Source organism: Giraffa tippelskirchi, chromosome 5 (genome assembly GCF_054371585.1).
Source record: "Giraffa tippelskirchi isolate mGirTip1 chromosome 5, T2T-mGirTip1v1.2.pri, whole genome shotgun sequence".
NCBI lineage: Eukaryota > Metazoa > Chordata > Mammalia > Artiodactyla > Giraffidae > Giraffa > Giraffa tippelskirchi.
Genome location: NC_137279.1, coordinates 109072298 through 109097611, shown reverse-complemented (window position 1 = coordinate 109097611; position 25314 = coordinate 109072298). Strand labels below are relative to the sequence as shown.

The 25314-nt window shown below is 38.8% G+C and overlaps 1 protein-coding gene across 7 annotated transcripts in view; it reads left to right on the top strand.

Annotated features, from left to right (window-relative positions):
• The window catches only part of MAGI3 (membrane associated guanylate kinase, WW and PDZ domain containing 3), a 435962-nt gene extending 412676 nt beyond the window's left edge, over positions 1–23286 (top strand). For 6 of the 7 annotated variants that reach the window (XM_081493374.1, XM_081493372.1, XM_081493371.1 and 3 more), the window contains 5 exons: positions 10121–10223; positions 10985–11111; positions 12344–12487; positions 18662–18800; positions 20332–23286. In XM_081493374.1, coding sequence (XP_081349500.1) covers positions 10121–10223; positions 10985–11111; positions 12344–12487; positions 18662–18800; positions 20332–21428 — 1610 coding nt within the window. In that variant the 3' untranslated portion in view covers positions 21429–23286. Of the gene's footprint in view, positions 1–10120; positions 10224–10984; positions 11112–12343; positions 12488–18661; positions 18801–19616; positions 19708–20331 lie in introns of all 7 variants that reach the window. The other variant, XM_081493376.1, reaches the window with a different exon arrangement.
• Positions 23287–25314: the final 2028 nt, after the last annotated feature.

Below are 25314 nucleotides of genomic sequence, written 5' to 3'. Positions count from 1 at the left end.
CCCCGCCGGCAGTGATCCTCTAAGCTATCAATTTTCAGGTTTTTAAATTCTTGATTCTTCTTTCTTTTCCCTTCCTCTTGCACCACTAACATACACTTGTCTCTAAGGTGTTACATAAATCTCCCTTCTGTCTGAGATTCTGTAGGGGGAGTTCTCTGTGGACAAGAGTTTGCCTGGCTGCTCTGAAGTCCTCCTTGGTGGAAGCTCCAGCATTTCCCCACTCTCTGCGTAGAAAGCATTTTTTGATTCTGCTCCCAGCCTGCCTTTTAAATTTTCCTCCTGGTTCTTCCGAAATCCTCTCTTTTTTCTAAGTCCTCTTTTCTTTTTGCTGAACTATGTGGCATGTGGGATCTTAATTCCCTGGCCAGGGATCAAACCCACACCCCTTGCAGTGGAAGTGCAGTGTTAACCACTGGACTGTCAGGGGAAGTCCCCAAATCTTCTTTTGAACTGGGCCTCACTGGTCTCTGTGCACATGGGCTTCCCCCATCCCCCATTGCATTCCTTATCTCTGCAATTCATTGAGTGCTCTTCTTACATCACTATATCCCAAATAAAAGGGTCTGCTCTTTGAAGACAAAGAAAATATTACCACTGGACTATGATACTTGCCGTCTCCCTCATTGCAGGTAGATTCTTTACCAGCTGAGCCACCAGGGAAGCCCTGATACTTGCTAGGCACTCAGTAAATATTTTTTTGAAAGAAGTAATGAGTAAATGGATGAATGAGCAAAATTAAGGATATTTTCAGTTCTATGCCAATACCTAGTAGAGGCAAAATACGCCCAATAGAAGAAGTAAGGCTTTTGACTGACAGAGTTCACTGACACCTATTAGCTAGTTGGCAGCCCTTAAACATGTCACTTAACATTTCTAACCTTCAGTTTTTTTTTCTCTGCGATGGGAATAATGATATCTATTTCAAGATCACTGTGAAGATTAAAGGTGAAAATATACATAATCTGTATAAATACCCTAAGGTGCTCATCTAATTGTAGCTGTCATTATTCTACCATATCTTTGCATAGCCTCCTTCCTCATTCTGGTCTCCCCTAAGTCTCACTGCCTGCGGAAATAATAATGTTTAGGAAACACTTACTATGTAGCAGGTATTGTCCTGAATACTTTACGTCTGCTGACTCTCAATCCTCACACTAATGCTGGGTCGGCACTATTAATTTCCTATTCTGTGGGTGAGGGAGCGAGCCACAGAGCCGTTAGAGAACTTGTCCATGGTCGTAAAACTAGTGACGGAACAAGTATTTGAGTCAGGCATTCGCTCCAGAATCTGTGCTCATAACTGCTGTGCTTTCCCCTTGTAATCACAGGTTCTAAAATAAACCTCTCCTTGTCTGCCCTAGTCTTCCTCTCTTCCCTTTCTCAGCTTTACTTTTCTTCATTGTACTTATCTCTACCGGAGAAGGCAATGGCACCCCACTCCAGTACTCTTGCCTGGAAAAGCCCATGGACGGAGGAGCCTGGTGGGCTGCAGTCCATGGGGTCGCAAAGAGTCGGACACGACTGAGCGACTTCACTTTCACTTTTCACTTTCACGCATTGGAGAAGGAAATGGCAACCCACTCCAGTGTTCTTGCCTGGAGAATCCCAGGGACGGTGGAGCCTGGTGGGCTGCCGTCTATGGGGTCGCACAGAGTCGGACACGACTGAAGCAACTTAGCAGTAGCAGCTACCTGAGGTTATTGAACTGTGAGTTTATTTCTTTATTGTCATCTCCCCTACTAGAATATAGTCATAAGATTTGTGAAGTGAGAGATTTTGTCGTGGTGGTGGTGGTTTAGTCGCTAAGTCTTACAAAACAGAAAGAGACTCACAGACAGAATACGGACTTATGGCCGTCATGTCCAACTCTTTGCGACGCTATGGACTGTAGCCCCACAGGTTTCACTGTCCATGGGATTTTTCAGGCAAGAATACTGGAATGGGCTGCCATTCCCCTCTCCAGAGGATCTTCCCAACCCAGGGATCAAAACTGGGCAGATTCTTTTACCGCTGGGCCACCAGGGAAGTTCAGTGCAGTTCAGTCACTCAGTCATGTCCGACTCTTTGTGACCCCATGAACCGCAGCACGCCAGGCCTCCCTGTGCATCACCAACTCGCAGAGTCCACCCAAACCCATGTCCATTGAGTCGGTCATGCCATCCAACCATCTCATCCTCCATCGTCCCCTTCTCCTGCCCTCAATCTTTCCCAGCATCAGGGTCTTTTCCAGTGAGTCAGCTCTTCGCATGAGATGGCCAAAGTACTGGAGTTTCAGCTTCAGCATCAGTCCTTCCAATGAACACCCAGGACTGATCTCCTTTAGGATGGACTGGTTGGATCTCCTTGCAGTCCAAGGGACTCTCAAGAGTCTTCTCCAACACCACAGTTCAAAAGCATCAATTCTTTGGTACTCAGCTTTCTTTATAGTCCAACTCTCACAGCCATACATGACTACTGGAAAAACCATAGCCTTGACTAGACGGACCTTTGTTGACAAAGTAATGTCTCTGCTTTTTAATATGCTGTCTAGGTTGGTCATAACTTTCCTTCCAAGGAGTAAGTGTCTTTTAATTTCATGGCTGCAATCACCATCTGTAGATTTTGGAGCCCAGAAAAAGATACCAGGGAAGACCCAGAGATTTTATCATAGTTGGTGCTAAATCCCAAGAGCCAGAACTGTGTTAGTCACATAGTTCATGCTCAATAAAAATTTTTGAATGAAGCTTATTGTTAATATGAATTTGGTAAGATTTATCTTAGTTTCTTTACCATGATCTCTATAGCCTGCTTTTTAGCCTTAAATTTGTTTGGTGACCCACAAAGAAAAGCAGGCCTCGGTGCCACAGGAAATGACATTTCAGAGTTGTTCTGAGAATGATGTATGTGGTGCATTTATGTCACCATGCTTGGCATGCAGTAGTGATAGAAACTGCTAGAAGTAGTGGAACCAGCAGTAGTATAGATCAGTATTTCTCAAACCATATATAGAAGCATCAGTGGTTTTTTCCCCAGTTCATCATAGATCAGCATTTTTGTAAAATATAATAAAAAGTAAATAATTAAAATGAGAAAATTGTTCTGTCAATTTGTTACGGATTTTAAAAAATTTTTACTCTCAGTATCAGTACACATCTTATTTCTGACTAACAGACCACACCTCAAGTAGCCTTGAGATAGAGAAAAAAGTGGTCTTTCTTCTGCTGAATGATATTAGTATTTTTTTTTTTTCAAAATTACCCTTTATTGTTGATGGTATTTTCTCTAAAAGGTTGTCCAAAATTACTCGGTCATTTTTCTTTCTTTTAAAAATTAATTTTGGAATTTCCTGGCAGTCCATTGGTTAGGACTCTGTACTTTCAGTGCTTGTGGGTGCGTGTTCAATGCCTGGTGAGGAACTAAGATCTCACAAGCCTCATGCTGTGGCAAAAAAAAAAGATTAACTTTGATATTCTGGTCCAGATACTTCTAAACCTGTGTACTGGGAAATCTTAAGACTTCTTATGTAATGCCAGTCAAAATTTAGGAAAATTAGAAGGGTGGAGATCCATGCTTTAAGGTGTATTTCAAATGTAGGTGTAGCCTCTTAAAATATGCAATGACATTTGACATGTAAAATCACATTTCAGTGATTACACCTTATTCCATTATTCTCTGTAAGTTGTACTAAACTATGGGAACATTCAGAATCTCTTACTTTTCTAGGTAAAAAAATAGAAAGTGTCCCTTCTGTCCATAAAATCCCATTCATGGAGTTTGTAAGCGGTCCAAGTTTCTCTTTGTATTCCATATAAAGTCTATTAACTGCACTAAAGAGTCAGATGCATATTTATAGCTCGCCAGCTGTTCTCAGAAATCAGACATTCAGATCAATACCTCAGAGCTTCGTTCCTTCCCATGTGTTACTGCTCCCCGGCTCTCCATAGCCATTCACTATAAATTGATAAAAGACAACTACCTGGAAAAAGGGAATTTGTTTCCTTCATCTTCTTTTCCCCCTTTTGATAGATACAATTCAGTATTTGAGCTTATTTTGCCAAGTTCCCAAGTGAAATGTCATGTATGGTGCAAAACCCTCAAACATACTCAGGACTCCCTCTGGCTCGTGGCATTCCCACGACTTCCCTACAGCGGCTCCTTCTCAAGTCTAGATCATAAACTGACTAAGCCTGCTTGTTCTTGCTTGAAGAAATCTTTAAAATGTATTCTTGTTCAAAGTTGATTTCTGATGTTGTGTCAGTTCTTGTTTATTTCATTTTTAATAGTGAACCCAAGGCAGCGAAGGTTACAAGGACTGTGTTAGAATGGCTCTGGTAGTCATTGTTTGTCTTCTTTTCCATTTATTTATCTGTTTGTTCTCACTGGTCTTCATTCTCCACTCTCATTTCTCTCACCTTTCCCACTGGCAGTTATGCCAGTGTGTTTTATGTGCCTCTTTTTATGTCTTTTAAAATACATGTGTTTGTGTGTGTGCATTTAGTTTTGAGTTGTATAAATGATATTGTATTATAAACTTTATGCTGTTTTTTTTTTCCCCTCAGAACCATGTGCTTTCTTCTTTTTATGTCACTTAATTGTTACAGGATCCAATGCAGGATCTTACATGGCATTTAGTTGTTGTATCTTTTCTTTTTAATCGAAACATAATTCATGTACTATAAAATTCATTATTTTAAAGTGTACAAGTCAGTGGCTCTTAGTATTTTCATAAGGTTGTGCAAACATCACCACCAATTCCGTAACATTTTATCACCCTTTTAAGAAACCACTACTTCTTTCTCTAAGGATTTGCTAGACATTTCATGTAAATGGAATTATATACTATGTGACCTTTTGTGTCTGGCTTCTTTCACTTAGAAAAATGTTTTCATGGTTCATCTGTGTTGTAGCATGTCCATTTTGGGCTTCCCTATGGTTCAGACAGTAAAGAATCTGCCTGCAGTGCAGGAGACACAGGTTCAATCCCTGGGTCAGGAAGATGCCCTGGAGAGGGAAATAGGTACCCAACTCCAGTATTTTTGCCTGGAGAATTCCATGGACAGAGTAGCCTGGCAGGCTACAGTCCATGGGGTTGCAAAGAGTTGGACATGACTGAGTGACTAATATACACACTCATGTCCTTTTTATGACTAAAGAATAACATCCCATTATGTGTATATACATTTTGCTTATTTATTCATTACTTGATAAACACTTGGGTTTTTTTTCTATTGTGAAAAATGCTGCTATGAACGATGGTGTACAGGTTTTTGTACAGATACATGTTTTCATTTTTCTTGGGTATATACCTAGGTGTAGAATTGTTAGGTCATATAGTAACTCATGCTTAGGTTTTTGAGGAACTGCCAAACTGTTTTCCCCAACACCTGCATTGTTTTGTAATCCCACCAGTAATGTATGAAGCTTTCAGTTTCTCCACATCCTCACCATTTTCTTGTGTGTATGTGTGTGTGTAAGCCATTCTAGTGAGTGTGAAGTAGTAGTAGTAGTTTTGATTTGTATTTCCCTGGTGACTAATGAGATTGTCTTTTCATGTGCTGTTGGTCACTTGCATATCTTTCTTCCGGAGAAATGTCTATTCAAATCCTTTGCTTACTTTTAATTGGGTTGTCTCTTTTATTGTTGAATTATAAAGCTTATATTTCGATTTTAGACCCTTATCAGATATATGGTTTGCAAGCCTTTTCTCCCATTTTGTGGCTTATCTTTTCACTTTCTTGATACTGTCTTCTGATGCACAGAAGTTTAATGTTGATGTTTTCTAAATTCATTGATCTTTTCTTGGTTGCTTGTTCTTTTGTTATCAGAGCATTATGTGCCTTCAGGATTTATCCAAGTTGCTGGGTAAACATATCGATTGCTTTTAACTACTTGACCATTTTCCATACTGAATATTTACCACTCATTACTTGTCTACTCCCCAATAGACAGCCAAATCCACATTGTCTCCGACTCCACATTATCACAAACTATCCTCATACACTTTCATATATATATTTTATACAACGGTGTGAGAATTTATTAGAGTGAAATCAATCAAAGAAATTGCTTACTTTGACCAGGTGGTATACTATCAGATTTTCTTCTGTAATTGCTGCGGCATCTATGTTTCCACCAAGAGAACACTGAGGATTCCTTATCTTCACATCCCCTCCCCTAATACTTGGCCTTATCCAGCTTTCAAGTTGGCTAGGGTACAGTATGGAGAGTGTTACCTCATTGGTAGATAATTTGCATTTCTCTGCTTACCCATGAATTTGAGCATCTGTTTTTCTTCTTGTGGATTGCCTCTTCAGAACCTTTACTCATTTTTCTTGTGGAGTTGCTGTCTTTTTCTTGTTGGCATTTAGAGATTCCTTATGAATTAGATAGGCATTAGCCAAATTTAGTTTTAGAAAGTACAAATACCTTTTCCTGTCATCTGTATGTTAACTTTAACTATGGCTCCCTTTATTATACAGATTCTTAATTTAGATGTCACCAAATTAGTCAATTTTTACTTCATGGCTTATACTTTTGAAGTTTTGCTTAAAATAAGTTATTGCTCCCCACCCCATATCACAGAGACTTTCTCTTACATTATCATCTATTAGATTTCTAATTTTGCATTTAGGTCTTTAATCCATCTGGAGCCTAATTTTATATATAGTTTTAGGAGGGATCCAGTTTTATTTTTTATTCTTAGAGTGAGCCAGTTTTTCTAGTGCCAGCTATTATAGTACTTCCTCATTGATTTGTGGAGCCATCTCTTCTGTATGTTAACTTCCTCTTTAAATGTGCTCTCTATCCTATTCTGCTGGTTTATTATTATCTATATGTATACAAAATATATATAATTGTTAATATATAATTTTTAAGAATTTGTGTGTATATATACACACATACATGTAAGAACCTCTCATAAGGTTCTTCTATATATATATATACACACACACATGCATGCACATATACACATAAGAAACTTCTCTCATAAGGTTCTTATTTATTCTTGGTAAAATGATTGCCAATATATTATAATGTTTGTTGCTATAGTTTTAACTGTGGAATTTTGTGTTTATCCACCTGGGAAGCCCTCTGATAATACACTTCCTCTTAAGTAGGTACATGTAGAAACTCTAGAAAAAGTTTAATTGTCATTGAGGTAAAGATGTACTTAACCCATTGCTTTACTATTTGAAGAATTATCAGATAAAATTCAGAGAAAACATAGGCCTGTTTGATACCATGGAATAAATATTTAACTTTGAGAAGTAGAATATCTTTTACACATAAATTGGAGATGTTATATAGGATGGTTTGAAGGACTAAAAATTAAAAGAAATACTAATGATAGAAAGTTTATTTAACCTTGAAGAGGATAGCAAAAAACAACATGTAACTGTAAGAATAAGCATCAATTTGTGGTGCTTTTTGCCTAGTGGTGACGTCTCTTATCCTTAGGAGAAGGTAGAGGAAAATTTGAAATTGATCAGCTTATTTATATTGTCCTGCTCTGAAGTTACATACCTATTCCTCTAGCCAAGATAGTGAAGCCAAAAAAATTATCTAAATTGGACTAATTAATACAAAGGTATCTTCCAGTCATCTCGTTGACAGATGTAATATTTCCCAGCAGATTCTATTGCCTTGATAGTAGCCATGAATTTACAATGACAGAATTCAACTCTATAATGAGTACTCAAGTTTAGAGACAGGTAACTAGAAATTGACATACTCAGTAAGCAAAGACTTCTGGACTTTTTAATGGGCACAGGAATGTGAATGAGGGGTGATTCCTGCAGTCAAGGAGTCCACAGTCTAGCAGGGGAGACAGGTATTTGACCCAACTGACATAATGTGGTAACTGCTATGAAAAGTGGGCATAGGCAGCCAGGTAGGATTTCACAGAGGACATGACATTTTTGAACAGGAGATGAACTGGGAAGCCAGGAGTGCCAGGTGACAGGTTTGGATGGTGCCTCAGGAGCAATGAAAAGTTGCTGTAGGTTCCTGAGCAAGGCCCTGGCAGGTTGCAGTGTCTGCCGGGACTGGAGTCCAGGAGGTGGAATAAAGATGAGAGTGGGGGTTAAGGAAGCCAGTGTAAGTAATTTGTTAAGGTAATTAGGGAAATTAAATTCATGTTAGTGAATAAACGCACAACAGACAAGTTTCCAGGTCACACCCCTGCCAAAAATTAAAATGAAAAGAATTCATGTTCCACTTCCCTTCCTGGATCATTTCACTTTAAAGAGGAAAGACAACCCTCTGGATGAGTTCTGCAAAGTTGGGCTTCCACCTGTACATCTGGTACATGGTGTTGAAACCCATGTAGACACACAAGCCCAGCAGGCAGAGTCAGAGCATCAGAAACCCTCCAGGGCTGCCTCAGCTTAGCCAGATACCATCACTGTCCTCCCACCACTGTTTATACTCTGGCCTGTTTCCAGAGTGCTTTCAGTTACAAGAAGTTCTTAAATAAGAATTAATTATTTATGTTTTCAGTCCCAAGAACTTTGAAGAGAAACAACTTAATTCAAGCTGTAAAAGAGCAGTGCACTTAGTGACCCTGAAGTCCCAGTTTTCTCAGTAGAAACTGCTTCCTAACCATTCATATTCCTTGTCTTTCACATCAGCCTTTCCCTGTTTTCATTATATTCTGAGATTCCGATTTTATCAGTTTCTACATATTCTAACCTAAAAATTGCCCCTACAATGGGACATTTTTGCTCAAGTTAGGTCAGTATTTCAGAGTGTACATCTTGAGAGAAATATAGCCCCAAATGAGAAATATAGCCCCAATCATTTTGATGATTATGATGATAGCCATAATGATCATTTTAATAGAAGCATTTTTTATAGTAATATACCAGGCACTGTTCTAGCATATAACCCCATGAGGTAGCTGTAATTCCTTTTCATAGATGAGATGATTAGAAGCACAGAGAAGCTATGTGTTCAAGAACACACAGTTAGCAAATGATGGGATCTGGCTTAAACCCCATCAGTCTTGCTCTAAAGTTCATGGTCTTAATCATTAATCTATGTTCTCTCTCTTTTAAAAATAATTTCTGTTACTTTCGACTGCATTGGGTCTTCATTGTGTTGTGCAGGCTTTCTCTAGTTGCTGCAAGCAGGGGCTACTCTCTAGTTGCAGTGCCTGGGCTTCTCAATGAGAAGCTTCTCTTGTTGAAGAGCACAGGTTTCTGGGTGCACAGGCTTCAGTAGTTGTGGTGTAAGGGGCTCAGCTGCCCCGCGGCATGTAGAATCTTCTTGGACCAGGGATCAAACCCCTGTCCCCTGCGTTGGGAGGCGGATTCTTACCCACGTGCCACCAGGGAAGTCTTTTTCTGATACTTTAAATATCCTATGAACTGAAATTTTGGTGCGATAAAACATTAGAAAGTTTCAGCTTTAAAAATGCAAGTTGAACAACCTGAAGAGTGTCTTTTAACTGTCATCTCCCATGAATTGGCATCTAATTCTAGATGCAAGCAGTTACTCAACTTAGTTATGAAATCTGTCAAGGAACAACAGGAGTTCTTGGAGCTGTTGAGGATGATACAGAAACAAATGTTTCTTTTTTTCATTTCATTTGTGCTCTGAGAAAACAGAATCAGTAAAATCTTTATAAACATTTGTCAACACTCAGGATGGTTTTCTAAGTTTGTCTCTGACACTAGAGTCAGGTGAAATGACTGCTATATTGAAGGTGCAGGTTAAGGATATGTGTGTGGTTTCCAGACTGGCCTCTGTGTTCCAGCCTTCTTAAGACCCATCTTTGCCACCTAGGGCAGTTTACCAGTAATGAGCAGTGTGCCTGGGAAACCGATAAATAGGTTACAAGACAGCTCCTGGAGCTCCATCTTCTCAATAATAATGACGGAATGTATTCACTTCTGTTTTCATGTTGGGTGGAAAGGCAACCAAAACGATGGTGAAAGAGGGAAAGCGGGTGCAGTAAGAATGATTCCTGTTTTCTCCAAACATAAACATCCGTCAGAAGCCACAGGGGAAAAGACTAACATTTCAGTTGCAGACAACAGTCCCTACCCTTGGGAACTTGTTGTCTCACTTTCATAGATCTTCTCGGCCTCCACATTTTTATATACAAATTCTCATTTCTCTCACTTTTGCCTTTGAACAGAGCATCTCGGTCCACCATCAGGAACAAACTCTGCCAGGCAAAGCCCAGCCCTGCAGCACAGGCCTGTGGGACAGTCACAGGCCAACCACATACCTGGGGACAGGTAGGGCTGCTCTTCTCAGGTTTTGGTTTTTTTCTCTCCTTGTCTCCCCTTTTCATTACCTGCCCACCCACCCCCATCTCCACACAGTTATGCAGAAGCCAGCCAGTAAGATCAAGATGAGACCTCCATCCTCCAATCCCTCTGTCCCTGCCTCCCTCTTCCCAGCCTTGGCCCAGGGTGCAGGGTAACCATCCATTCTGCTGACAAGTGGGGATTAGAATGATGTGACAATAGCCCCCACTCTGCCACCCATGTTCCTTACAGTTTTGGAAGAGAAGCCTAGACCCACATGGATTACCGTCTTCTCAGACTTACCTGAGCAGTACTTGTGCGTTATTTTTTTCCTCTTTTGTTGAAAATATTAGCCATGAAACAAAAACTAAATTTCCAGAAATTCAGCATCTTCATGGGCATTGGTGCTGCAGGAGAGCCATTTTTCACTGTGACAAGGTCAGCTTATTTGCCCTCTGGTTTAGTGACTTGAGCGCAGTTTTCCTTGACATAAAATGTGCTAAGACACCCTTACAACAAAACAAAAAAACCCAGCATGGAGGTGTTGATAGACTTTAAGCCATGCTCGAGTTAATGGCCAGTTTTTGCCTGGCGTCTCTCTGCTTCAGACAGTCTGTCTTTATAGCAGTTTGTCAGAGGGAGAATGGTAAGGTTCAGCTGTTAAAGGAAATTGATCTACCTTTATGTTTAGGCTGTTTTTTTTTTCTTTTTCTCAGTTCTAAGAATGACTTGATTTCTCTCTCCTGTAGAAGTGCCACAGAAGGTGAAATTGGAAAAGACATCTCCGTTTCCTACAGACACTCGTGGTCTGACCACAAGCACCTTGCACAACCTGACACCGCGACAATTTCAGTCATAGGCAGTTGGCACAATCAGGTAACAGAGATTTTCCCCCAGATGCACACTGGTCTTTGCTGTTGGTGAGTCACTGACACTGATGAATTTTAATTGAAGATCAGTTCAGATGAATTTGTTCCCAAATTTGATCATTCCTAAGGACCTACTTTGTGTTTGACATTCTGTTAGTGTCCATGAGAGAAAGGAAAGAGAGAAAGAGAAGTTTACCTTCTACTGGAGAAATTAAGTACCGAGAAATAGCGGTGTTTTAGCTAATTAAAGTAGGATTGGGGTTTTTTTGTTGTTGTTTTCTTTTTTCAGGGAAATTAGTCAAAACCTACTTAAAGGAAATACTTTCCAAAATTCTGTTTTCTGTTCTGTTGTATATTGACCAACTAGTAGAGAAAACATGTCACCTTCAAATTTATTTCGGCTGTATTTATACAAATCAAGTAGCCCTTCAACCAATTTACATCCCTTCTTTATAATACAGAAATGCATGTTGATATCATATGGTATCACTTATATGTGGAATCAAATAATAGATACAAATGAACTTATTTTCAAAGCAAAAATAGACCCGCAGACATAGAAAACAAACTTATGGTTACCAAAGGGGATAGTGGGACAGAGAGTGGGGGATAAATTTGGAGTTTAAGGTAACATATACACGCTGCTGCTGCTGCTGCTAAGTCACGTCAGTCGTGTCCGACTCTGTGCGACCCCATAGACGGCAGCCCACCAGGCTCCCCGGTCCCTGGGATTCTCCAGGCAAGAATATTGGAGTGGGTTGCCAGTTCCTTCTCCAATGCATGAAAGTGAAAAGTGAAAGTGAAGTCACTCAGTCGTGTTGGACTCTTAGTGACCCCATGGACTGCAGCCTACCAGGCTCCTCCGTCCATGGGATTTTCTAGGCAAGAGTACTGGAGTGGGGTGCCATTGCCTTCTCCCATATACATGTTATTACATGTAAAATAGGTAAACAAGGACCTACTGTATAGCATAGGGAACTATACTCAATATAATAACCTACAATGGAAAGGAACCTGAAAAGGAACAGTTTTATATATGTGTGTGTGTATGCATAACTGAATCACTTTACTGTATACCTGAAACTAACAACATCATAAATTAACTATACTTCAATTTTTTAAAATCAAAGTGCATATTCAGAGTATAAATCATTTCTTCCAGCCATAAAAGTAGTCCTTCTTCAAACTGTAAATAAAGCAGTCCATGCAGACTTGTTTTTCTTACACTTCTCTCTCTAGGGCCTCGGTTGTTACCCAGTGGAGCTGGAGCGGGGCCCCCGGGGCTTTGGATTCAGCCTCAGGGGTGGGAAGGAGTACAACATGGGGCTGTTCATCCTTCGTCTTGCCGAGGATGGTCCTGCCATCAAAGACGGCAGAATTCACGTGAGTACGCTTCTGTCTGCAACCCTTTTCCAGTCCGGAACTGCAACCCAGTTTCCAGACTGGAAACTTCTGAAAATAGTTGATTAAAAGGAATGCAGAAACCTCCTGAATCTATGAAGCAAGTCTTTCCATCATTAAAACCTGAAAAGGCAGATGCTTGTCGTGACTTCATTTCCTCTTTGCAGGGTGCTCTTCTCTACTGCAGTTAGGCTGGTTGCACTAGCTTGACTTTGGTAAGAAAAAATCAATTTTACTTACATAGTCAACATTCAAGGGCAAAGAGATAAATAAATAAAGTATACTTTAATCCTGGGAAAGCCAGGATGAAAAAGAATCATCTACTTCTTCCAAGAAACAAGAGTCCCAGGATTTTTTCTTTCTCTCTTAGCTACTTCTAGATGTAGCCAAAAATTGATGAGCATGACTCTTCTGACCTTTATCATCATTTGTAGGACTCTCTGAAACACTGTACCTTTGTTCAAGACATCGCAGGATGGATTGTTTAATGGATCTGAAAAAAGATATTTTCCTTCCTTCTCCAGTTGTTACTTGGAGGAATCTTACATAGCAGATGTTTGCTGGCCTCAATTTTTAAAGAAATGGTTAATTCACTGGTATTCAGATAGGTTATAAGTAAAAATTTTAAAATCTGGACAACCTTCCCCCTACCTATCGTCTCATCCATCCTTATACACCCAGAGACTGATTTTATCAGTGTATTGCTCTCGAGGGGAACTCTTGTGTTAAAAGCCTTCTGTGATTTCAAGAGAGCTTTGAACTTCCTCCTTCTACTACGGTAGGCATCAGGAAAGAGGAATTTTTCTTTTCCATCTATTTTTTTTTTTTTAAACTAAGTAAACTAATTAGAAAGGCAGATGACCCTCCCTGGCAGATTATTAGATGGTGTACTCTAATAACAATCAGAATTCTAAGTCTTCTGGATGGTTGCACTGTTCAGTTACCCATAGCACTGCTCCACTCCCAGGACTCTTTTTATAAACATGTATCAAGTGTTTGCTTTACCCATGAATTTATATATGCTACTCAGTGAGTTAGGAGAAAGAGTAATCCCTAAAACAAGATACCATCCTTTCTCTAAAGGACTAGACTTTTGTAAGTTCAAAGAAAGGTGAGTACGAGTAGAGGAAATTTCATAGAATAGGTGGCACTGGACACCTTGAGAGGATTTTAATAGGGAGAGAGTAAGAAAACATTCCAGGCTTAAGAAATTAGCAAAAGGAAGAAAGTACACGTCATATACAAGGGACTGCAAGTGGTCCAGTTTACCTAGAGTCTATTTAGAAAATACATGTGGGAGTAGAAGAAAATGAAAATATGAAAGTAGAATTAGTCACCAATATGTAGGTCCAAGACACTGGAAAGTCACAGGTTTTTAACACAAGAGTTCCTTTCAGAGCAATACACTGATAAAATCAGTCTCTGGGAGTGTTGGAAGGATGAGGGGATAGCTTAGCTAAGTTTAGGCATCCAGTCGTAGTGGTGGGAGTGTAGCTTGGATGGTAATACTGCGTTGGCCAGAATGTTCTGGTTTTTCCATAACATCTCACAGAAAAACCCAAGCAACTTTTTGGCTGACCCAGTACTTTGGATGGAAGTTAAATGATGCTTGTGGGATCAACTGTTAATGAAGAAAAGACCAGTTTAGATGACTGACAAGTATTACATGAGTGAAGGATGAAGGAAAAGAAAGAGTAAAGGATGGCTTAGACGCTTCACCCTGTCTGTACTGTAAGAAAACCATCAGGGAGGCCAGTGGGAGGAAGGTTTGGTGAAGACTGATAATGTACTAAGCTGTAGTCATGTTGAAGGGCAAGCCAGTTAAGCAGGTGTAAATATTTACCTGGCAATTAGGACAAGAGGTAAAGTCCCAGGTTGTCATTACCCAGACAGAAGTGACGACTGACGCCTTCTCCATGGGTGAGTTCACTAAAGGAGAGGATTTGGAGAGTTGTGGGCTGGGGCAGGACTCTGTATAAGGCCTGTCGTTAGTGAACTAGAGAAGGTAGAAAAGACGAGAGTGAGAAGGCAGAGAAGCAGAAGCAGAACTGGAGGGTGTTGATGGCAATGAGAGGGCTGATGGCCAGAGAATTAGTGTGGCCAAAGCTGAGCTGCTGGCTCTTACTGCAGTTCACTTTCTTCTGGGTGTTAGTCACTCAGTCGTGCCTGACTCTTTGCACCTCTGTGGACTAATAGCCCACCAGCCCCTTCTGTCCACGGAATTCTCCAGGCAAGAATACTGGAGTGGGTTGCCATTTCCTTCTTCAGGGGATCTTTCCCACCCAGGAATCAAACCTGAGTCTCCTGCATTGCAAGCAGATGCTTTACCATCTTAGCTACTAGGGAAGCCCTAGTATCTGACTTTCTTATAGAGACAGTTTAATAAAGTGGGGAGAACATGGGTTTGGAAATCAGACAGGACAAGGATCAAACTCTAGTTCTACCACCTTACAGCTGTGCATAGTTGGGTAACATCTCTGAACCTCAGTTTCCTAACCTGCAAAATGTAGATCTACATGTGAAATACATGGCCCAAGCAACCTTCTTTAAAGTTTTAGTAACAGCAGTTTGAGGCACCGTTTATGGGGATGGCATGTTTATTTCTGGTTTTCTTCATCCTTTTTCTCCTCAACTCCCTGCCTTTTTAAAAATAAGCATTTAGTTGTTTAAATCTGGAGTGTTTGTTTTTTTTTTTAAAAAAAACCTCCCAGTGTATATTATATCACAATCCAATTAAGCCAAAAACTAGGGTGTAATTGAAATACTGGTTTCAAATATAACCCTCAGATACACCAATCTCACTAAATAAAAGACAAGCAAGGAGGCCTTCAAGGATTCAAAGTCTACTTCTAAAACATGTCATTCTTTATAATGAACAGAAGCTTTAGAATTCTGCGAATAAATCAGCTTTAATATAAAAAGCTCTGAAATTTGAAAACAAAAGAAAACAAGCTATTACTGCTATGCCTGGGTTTATTCTGAACTCTAATAAGTCAGCTTTGCAGAGAATTATTTTTCTGGCTACTAAATTATCAAAATCTTGACTTGCTGTAAGGATCACGGGAGCCTTGTTGTAAAGGACAACTTACTCAGGTGACCACTGCCCCAAAGGATGCGCGTTTACCTCCAGCTGACACTGGCGCGTGGAGCCACCTGGGCATCCTGCCTGCCTTCCCCTCTGGCCTCTCTCCTCTTCCCCTGCCTCTTTTCTGCTAGGCTGACACTGTGCTTTGTATCCTGTACCTATTATTCCAGTATCTTCAGCACCTGAGGCAGTGCCTTGAACATTGATAGTAGATGCGCCAGACGTATTTGTTGAAAGAATAGAATGCACAGTTTATATTTCTAGATAATGAGAGAATTTCTTTAATATTTAACTCCCAGTACTTACCACTGGGTAGACAGGACTTACACTGTTTGCTTGTTCCTTCATAAAGTTTAACAGTGTAATTCCCTAAAACAAGAAAATGTTAACTATTGATACAGATGGAAAGATGTTGAGAGGATCTGTAAATTTTGTGAGTCTTCAGCTGGTCCTTAAACCTTATTAAGATTTAGAGAGAATAAAAAAGGTTCTGGGCTAAGGGAATGAGAAATAGCCGAATGGAAAAAGTTCATATTAGGGAATAGCTGGAAATATTTAATATAGAACAGAAACAGATTTAGATAATATGAATGCTATCTTCCAGACCACATGTTTTCACTTGTATTAGTTTTAGTCTCACAGAAACTGTGAGGTAGGTGGCATTACCCCCACTTGCAGATTACAACTGAGACTCAGGGAGACTAAGTCACAGCCACAGGGGACCCAGGGCTGCTGTCACTCAGCCAGGTCTGTGGGCCTTCATGTCAGGCCACGGCTCATGTCGTTGGACTCAATTTCTTTGGGAGGCATATAGTTTCTTAATGGGTTGCAAAATAATGTAAGCAATGTGTTAAAAATATTTTGTCATTTTAATACATTTTAGTGGATGTTTTAAAAATTGCAAGACTGCCTTAAAGTGGCTTTTTAGATAACACTTTTTTTCCTCCTTTGGTTCTAATTTTTTCCTCTCTTCATTTCTCTCTCCTCTCCTCTCCTGTATCCCCTACAATTCTATTTTTCAACAATACAAAAACCTGACCTTGAATTTTTTTTATCAACAGGTGTATTCCTCACTTTTTATATTCTTATCACATTAAAAAATTTTTAAGTAACAAACTTATAAGAATGGTTACATTTCCCTCTCAAAGATGTGATTTTTCTATCTTTAGCTTTGTATAGTCCAGTTTAGAACTTTTCCCCCTTGTGAGGGCCTCCTCTCCTTTACCCTAATTTAAACACAGATGACATCTGGTGGCAAAGCTGTTCAATTACAAGTTTTATAGCAGTTTACTTATGCTGAAAGAATAAGGAATATGCAGGTTTGGACAGAGAATTTAAGCCAAAGATTATAATTGAAATTAATTATAACGTCAACCATGTTTTTACAAGATGTACCCAAAGCATGCTCCAAATAGTATCTACTTTTAATTTTCATTTCCCTAATTATCAGAGGAATTATTTCCCTAATTATCTGGTGCTAATTCATCATCTGTGTTTCCTCATGAAAATGATTTTTCTCTAATCACTTATTAAAGGAAATCTGGGTACTGACTTTTTTTCACTTATATACCTATTCTGGATATAAGAATTTTATGAATTATGTTTATTACTTTTCTTCATCCTATTATGCTTATTATCATCTTTCTTTGGCTGGCTTTTTTTTTTTTTGATTTTTTCTACTTTGTATGTTAAATCCATCTGTCTTGTGAGATCTTCCATTTATCATTTTTTTATAAATTGCAATAAAACTATTCTATATTCTTTATTTGAAAATTTTTTGCATTGTATAGAATGGGCTGCAGTCTACAGTTAAATCTTCTTCATCCTAATACACTTTAAATCTTTTTTTTTGAAAACCAAAAAATAGATCACTTGAAAATTAACATTTGTGCTTGTTGTATAACCATGTTTTTATCTCATTAGATCCTCCCCAAAACCCCAGGATGTAGGTAGGTACAAATGTTATCCCCACCTAACAGAGAGGAAAATGAGACCACTCTGCTAGGATGAGGTGGAGCCAGGAGTGAACCACAGACATTATAATGCCTCCAAAACCCAGATTCTAAGTCACTGTGCTCTGCCCCAGCCGTGGATACAGAGCTGTCCTACACACCTTTGTTAATCACTGCCTCCTCTTCTGTTATTTCTGCATTATTTTAGTTAGCTCTTGCAAATATTTGAATTGCTTTTTGGAATTTCAGTAATTGTCCATTGTTCAGATTTTCTGTTTTGAGACCAGTACCCTTCAGTTGCGTGTCACCTTGAAAAACAATTTAAAATCTGGACTATATTTTAAAATCATTACCATCATTGTCTTTAAACAGGTCCTTTGAAAAAGTTATATTTCAGTCATTTGTACTTGTCCTTTTCAAATAGCTACAGACATTTCTAGTAAATAGCAATGGTACTGGAGGCATTTTATGCTGATCTGAGCTTTTGTTTTCTAGGGAAATCACTGTACACAGAAGTCTTTTAGTGTAAGCCAGCAATTGGCTTTAAATAAGTATTCTTATTAGGATGAATTTCTCCAAGCTGAATTTTCTTGGTTTTAATCTAGAAACATGTCATTTATGTAACGCCTCATATGTGTACAGGGCATAGTGGCAACACAAAGGAAGGAATGGGCAGTTCTCCCTGGAGGTCGGGAGAGGCTTCCAAGATGAGAAGCCACTTTCCTAGGTTTTAGGATATTCAGCTAAAGTTGGAAAGTACCCTTCACAGGCAGATTAATCAGAGGTAGCTCTGTGTGACCACGTGGGTCATAAGAGTCTTCACCTCTCCCACCACTTAAGCTTTGGTTGAAAACTTGGAATTTGATTCTTGATTTCAAGATGCCCAGATCCTGCTTACTAGTCGTTTAAACTTTCATCGTGTAAATAAAACCAGACATTGTCTCTTCCTATTGCTACCACCTGTCCAGCTCAACTCTAGCATTACAGCACCATGCACAAGTTAAATATTTTGCAAATGAGAGCTCTTCAGCAGAGTTGGGTGGCTCTAGGGATGACAGAACAGGCGTGAAGGAGGATGTATAATTTCATTTGTTGTTTCTGTGAATGTTTCCTGCCTAGGTTGGTGACCAGATTGTTGAAATCAATGGGGAACCCACACAAGGCATCACACATACTAGAGCAATTGAGCTCATTCAGGCTGGTGGAAATAAAGTTCTTCTTCTGTTGAGGCCAGGAACTGGCCTGATACCTGACCATGGTAAGTAAAGTAGCTCCTCTGTAGCTGAGAGGGTGTCAGGGAGGGGGCAGCAGAAGGAAAAAAAAATATCTATTTGGAAGGGATAGATATTTTACTATTAATAGCTAATTCAGAGGTAACCACAAGAACCATCTAAAGTTAGTTACATAGCATAGTTACTATAAATTATAATCTTACAAAATAAGTGACCTCATACAGGACTTTTATTACAACAAAATATATGTTAAGCTACTTTCAACAGAAAACATAGTTGCTTTTGCAGAGAAATGTGCCTGGAGAAAATAAGAACATGAGAGGCAAAGGATTTTAACTTCATGAAAAACATTTGAAATCTCTTCAAATGTTACTTTTTTCCTTATAGTAAGATGAGTTTCTTTCTTAAGGAACAGCATAAGAACCTTAAGCTTTTCTGCTCATTTGTCAAAAACAAGTTACCTATAGCGCTACCTGGAGACAAAGATTTGGACCTGGGACCATTTCTGTAGTCCTGTACTGATATTAAACTTCCTTGGATTCACTGTATGTTTCTGAAATATCACAGTATTTGAAAATCACCGTTTTTCAGTGGAGTGCACTAGTTTACAGTACCACACCACTTAGTCCTTGTACCTTCCAGCTTCCTTCCTTCCCCCCAGAGAACTTTTGTGGGTTAAGTGTAGACAGGATCTCCTATAGTCCCCTTCCAGTCTATAATTCTCTGACTGTATTACCTTCCATCATCTGCTTGTAAATCATACGTCCCCGGTGACATCTTTGCTAACTGCACTGTGATGTATTTTTTTACACAGTCCTAGGCTTTTTCTCTTCCTTCTTTAGGTTTGGCTCCTTCCGGTCTGTGCTCCTACGTGAAACCTGAGCAACATTAAGGCTTTCAGGGCTTTTCTTGGTCTTTCCTTAAAAAGATTTGGTAAATTTGCATGTCTTGTAAATCACTTCCTTCTCTTTTTTTTGTTTCTTTTTAATTAAAAATGATGCTATTAAATACATCTCCTTCTATCTTCTGCACTTTTCAGTTTCCTTTTGACATTAAATTTAACAGCTTACTGCAAGAGAATTATTTACAAATGCCCATGAACTCCATTCTGGTTACCATAGTTTGGTTTCCTTTATTAGTGGATTTTGACAAATCTTTAAGCTATATCCATCAATAATAGCTAAATTAGTAAGCTGCTTGGACCAGATAATTTGGTCCAATTTTATTAGTTATTTCTTTTAAGCTTTTTATTGGGCTTTTACTACTTACAAAGAACTTACACATCATATTATTGCACTTATGAAAAGTAATTAGAAAAACGAATGCTATTACTTTATATATATATATATATATAAAACAACCTACCTTTCATGTACAAGTACAGTTGTCTGTATACATCTGCCTTTATAGAGAGAGATATAAATATACATGAACTTTATAAAATAGTCTGTTTAAGCAGTCAGTAAAATTCAAATGGCTATCAAAGTTCAAAACTTAATTGTTCCTATTTATAATTCTAAAATTTAATAATGTTCTACTCAAAATCACTTTTTTTAGGTGACTGGGATATTAATAACCCTACATCTTCCAATGTGATTTATGATGAACAGTCACCATGTCACCCATCTTCACACTCTGCTTCCATATTTGAAGAGTCTCATGTGCCAGTAACTGAAGAATCATTGATGAGAGTTCAGATATGTGAAAAAGCAGAAGAATTAAAGGACACTGTGCCTGAAAAGAAAAGCACTTTAAATGAAAATCAGTCTGATATAAAACATAAGTCTCTTCTTCATAAAAATGTGAATAAAAGAGATCCACCCAACAGTCATGGGCACGGTGATAAGAAAAATCTCTTGAAAGCGGAAAATGGCATCACACCAAGAGGCAGGTCTGCTAGTCCCAAGAAGTCAGCCAGTCAATATCCGGAAGAACATGCAGAAAAGATTCCCAGTCCTCTAAAAAATGACCGCAAAAGAAGACCCAGAGATCGCTCACTCAGCCCCAGGAAAGGCGAGAATAAAAGCAGTCAGCTCGGCGTCGGGACAGCTTCTGGACAGGGTCATTGTGGAAAAAGCAGGGGACGGTCTTCAAGCCCGAAGAAGCAGCAAAAAACCGAAGGCAGCAAAGACCAGTCAAATGTGAGTCGAAGAGCTGGGGGCCATGCTAGTGACAATGCTGAGCAGATCTCAGATGCCAAAGAAAGATCAGGTGTTTTCGGGAGAGATACAAATCAGAGTCAGCCTGGAAAAAACAGAACCAGGTCTCCAGAGAAAAAAAGCAAGCGAGTGGATGAAAGGTCTCTTCCATCCAAAAAGACTAACAACGTTACTAGTAGGGCAATACCAGAAAATGAAAAAGGCAAGAAAGCAGCCTCCGGACAGATGAGTTCCAGTAAAGATAAAACAGGAGAAAATGTCAGCATATCAGAGAAGAAGCTAAAGCAGGAACCTGACGAAAGAATGGTTTTAAGCAAAACGGAAGATCACAAAAGAAAAGAACTTGAGGTGGCTGACAAAAACAAAGAGAGTGGAGGGTTCAAACCTGAAAGTGGTTCTCCCGCTAAGAAAACACCAATAACTCCAGGGCCCTGGAAGGTACCAAGTGCAAGCAGAACCACAGGCACCACTGGTGCGGCTGAGAAGCGGCTGTGACCTTTAGTATAAAACAAAGAAAAACAAGTTGTAATCTTTTCTTACAAAAAAAGCAGCATTTCCCCCCACCCCCACCAAAATCTTTTTTTCCAGAAATTCTGAAACACATATAAGGACATGTTAATTTGAGCATCAGGTTACCTAGGCTGCATGAAGGGCCTGTAGGATTGCTGAGAGCCCACTGTCCCCCTTTGCGCTCAGGAGGGAGCTGAATCCCAGTGCTCATCGGACACGCCCCGCTCAGGACACCCAGCTCGTCCTCATGAGTGTCTGAACAAATGACATGTTGACATTCATAACGTGGTTACAACTCATTTTATATTTGTGCCAAGTTATCTACTGTATCATGTCTATCTTATCCTTCTCACTCAGCTATTTCCACAGTAATGAAAAAAGTAGGTTTGGCTCGGAAGTTGATACTCTCAATAGCATGTTGCATGTTTACAGACAGAAATATTTGAGCCCTTGCAGAAGAAGAGATTAACTCATCATTAAAGATGGAGTTACCTTTCCTAACAGCTACTGATGATGTCCCCGTTTAAAAATAAAACTCCCAAATATCACTACTGGAAAGAAAAAAAAATGTCAAATACTTTCGTATGATTTTGTTTATTGTAATTCAGCTGGATAAGGCATTTCAAATAACTGTTAAAGATGTTACTTACAGATGAATGTTCAAATGAGAAAGTACTTAAGAGTTCACCTCCTGCTGTGTTATCCAACCCTAATTGATACAGCATCTCAGATCACCCTTTGTTACTTTATTATGAAACCACCAAGAGGCATGTGGAAATATCACTTATTGCTATTTGAAATTTCTGAAATCCAAATTTGTGTTTCTGGATATTTTGATTGAACTATTAATGCTAAGTCGTTTAGTCATTAATACATAATACATATTTGAAGAGAGACTTTTAAATCACAAAACCAGTTTCACAGTCCGTTGCCAGATGAAGGACCATCTGGCAGCAGCTGTATGAGTTCAGGTGTGTAGAAGCAGAACTTACCTGAGACTAGCTCAGCAACTGAGGACAAACGTGGTGGTAGACATTACGAGATCTTATTTAATTTCTAGCTATATTAACTTATTTAAAAACAGGAGAGTAAACAACTGCTTAGCTTGTACAAATTTTCAGAATTCTTTTTTAAGGTCTAACTAAAGATGGAAGGTGGTTAACAGATTTTAGCTCCATAAAACAGATTCGGGTTTTTCAGCCCCCAGAACTAGCATTAGGTAGTATCTATAAATAAAGGAACATTCTCAGAATAAAACCATTTTCTGGAGTATTTGAACGCTGTTGTTCTGTCACCCTGGGTTCATCTTGTTATTGTGAAACACATCATGTTCAGGTCCTTCCCTCTCAGAATCTGACTGTGAAATTCTTTAATATAACAACTGAAGCCCCTGTAGATAAGACATTTCTTCCCAGAGTGAGATTTTTTTGAAACCCCCTTTTCATCCAGAACTATATTTACCCACCTATTGTAACTACTTGAATAGAGACAAATTAGAAGGCTTGATAAATGCGAAGAATTTAGTACCACAGAAATGATTTATTTTCCCTATAGTCCACAATTAGTGATAAAAATCCTATTTTTATTGTTAGCTGTGACATAACTTTGATGTCATCTGTTGTCAGTCTGATGTGGCTCTTTCCTCTCTAAGTAACCGGTCACTGTACTGATTCTGTACTGACTTAGCAATGTGGCCTTGGAATGCTAAGCAAAATATGGATGTACTGGTTGTAAATGTTTATATATTGTACAGTACCTTTATATATACACTTGAGGTTCTGATTAGAGAAAGAGATCTGTAAATCGCTCGTTATTTTTTATATAGATATTAAAAAAACAAAAATCAGTTCATGACTTGCATTTCTTTTTATTGTTTTTCTGCTTGTGGCGCTAATTCTCATCATGGTCTGAGTCCTCAGATTTTTATCCCTGTGAGAAACATTCAAAGTCCTACAATCAGGCAGACTCTTACAATGATGACTTTACCTGTATAGCTATACTTTTATCTATAAATACATTTAAAGTTTAAAATTACTTTGAGTTGAATATCATTATACCTACTTCATACCTTTCATTGTAAGGAAAATAGTTGTTTTGTATAAATAATTTGTTTCGCCGCCCCCAATCCTTTCTTACAACTGTCAGGGAGAGAAAAGTACTTATGTTATTGGAAATTATTAGACATTGCTAATGGATTAGCAATGTAAGTCCAGTTACCACAAGATCACAAATGCTATTTCATCAGGCTGTGTGGCATTTCACACTATTTTGAAATCATTTTGTTTACTACAGGTTGTACTTACTTATAGAGTGAAGTGTTTGTTTTGACTTCACTGAAATTCTTGATACGAATAATGCCTAAAAACCTAGTTTAAGACCATGGTTAACTGAATACTCTTGAGGAGAAAAATTAATTCCTGAACCTACCATTCCATGAACTCATATTGAAAATAAACCCCAAACCTCTGGCTTCCGAGCTCCATCATGGAGATGTGTGTCTTAGCAAAGCCCACAGAGTGGCACCAAAATCATTTTGTTGTTTTAGTGGACTGACCACAACAAACAGCAAAAACGTTCTGGGATGCTATCACATTGTCTTCCTAGAGAAATCAGTAACACCCTGTAATATTGTTGTCTTCTAACTCACATCAAATTTTTTGGACCAAATAGCCTCTGCACAGAGTCAACTCCTGTGTCCGAGACTTCTGAAATAGAAAAGCATGTGATTTTTTATTTCTACATGAGCACATCTTGATCATTTTCTTTTTTAATAATCAGATATGTTTTCATGTAGAAAAAGTCACATGCTTTTCAACATGGACTAATGAAGAGTTTCATGATTACTGTGTCCAACATTCAAAGAGAATGGGGTTTTAAGAAAGCAAGGAATACCCAAATTAAACTGTGTGACAGTCTTAACTACTGACCTCCACAGAGATGTGCTTAGGCTGAAGTCTGGTCCAGAGTGAGCTCCGAGAACTAAGGAACACTGGTGTAAACAGACTTCAGTCACAAAATGGGATGATTCAGTTTGGCATGAAGAATTCATCAGAGCAACTTCTTACATCATCCTGGCATGCTCCAATGCTGAGAACTGCTTGTACTTTTAAACAATAACAGATTTACTTATTTAGGCAGCTCTTTATTTTTCATGCTATTAAGGTTTATCAGCAGTACAATGACTGGTTTAAAGCACACCATAATTATGACCTCAACTCTATAATCTTTGCTTCAGTTAACTGAATTAGTTTTAAGATATTCACTAACTTGGATATGTTTTCAATGTTTCTGTGCAAGTAGAACCTTAAGTGTAAGAGAGGAGTATTAAGGCTTATGAAGAGTAGAATTTATTTATCTGCTAAAGAACTCCGAACCTTTCTCATATATACATTAAAACACAAAAACATAGCCAAGTGCTTTAATTTAGCCTGAACCTATATTTTTCCAAAGAATCTTGTGCGTATTTGTCTATTATACAATGTTTGTATTAAAGCCAGGCGAACTATTAGTGAAAACACAAGTCAAGAGGCTTATTTTGTCCTTAATATAAAACAATAATTGTTACCTTGAGTAATACCTTATTACAGCATATAGGCTCAGGATGTACTGCAGGAAAGGTATGGAATTATTGCACATTTGTGAAATTCAAACTTCATTATTCAAGATGCACACCAATAACTGCAAGAATCAGAGAGAAGACAGCTGCATAGAGAAGAGAGAGGTCAAAAAAATGTGCTGAGAGTTCAAGTCTGCAGGTGAGTACGCATCAGCACAAGGAAATACTCAACAGGGAAAGGACCACCAAAAAAAAATCAGGCCAAAAATTCTTGAAGCTGGGAATAGTTCATGTTCCTACAGTCCAACTGAGAAA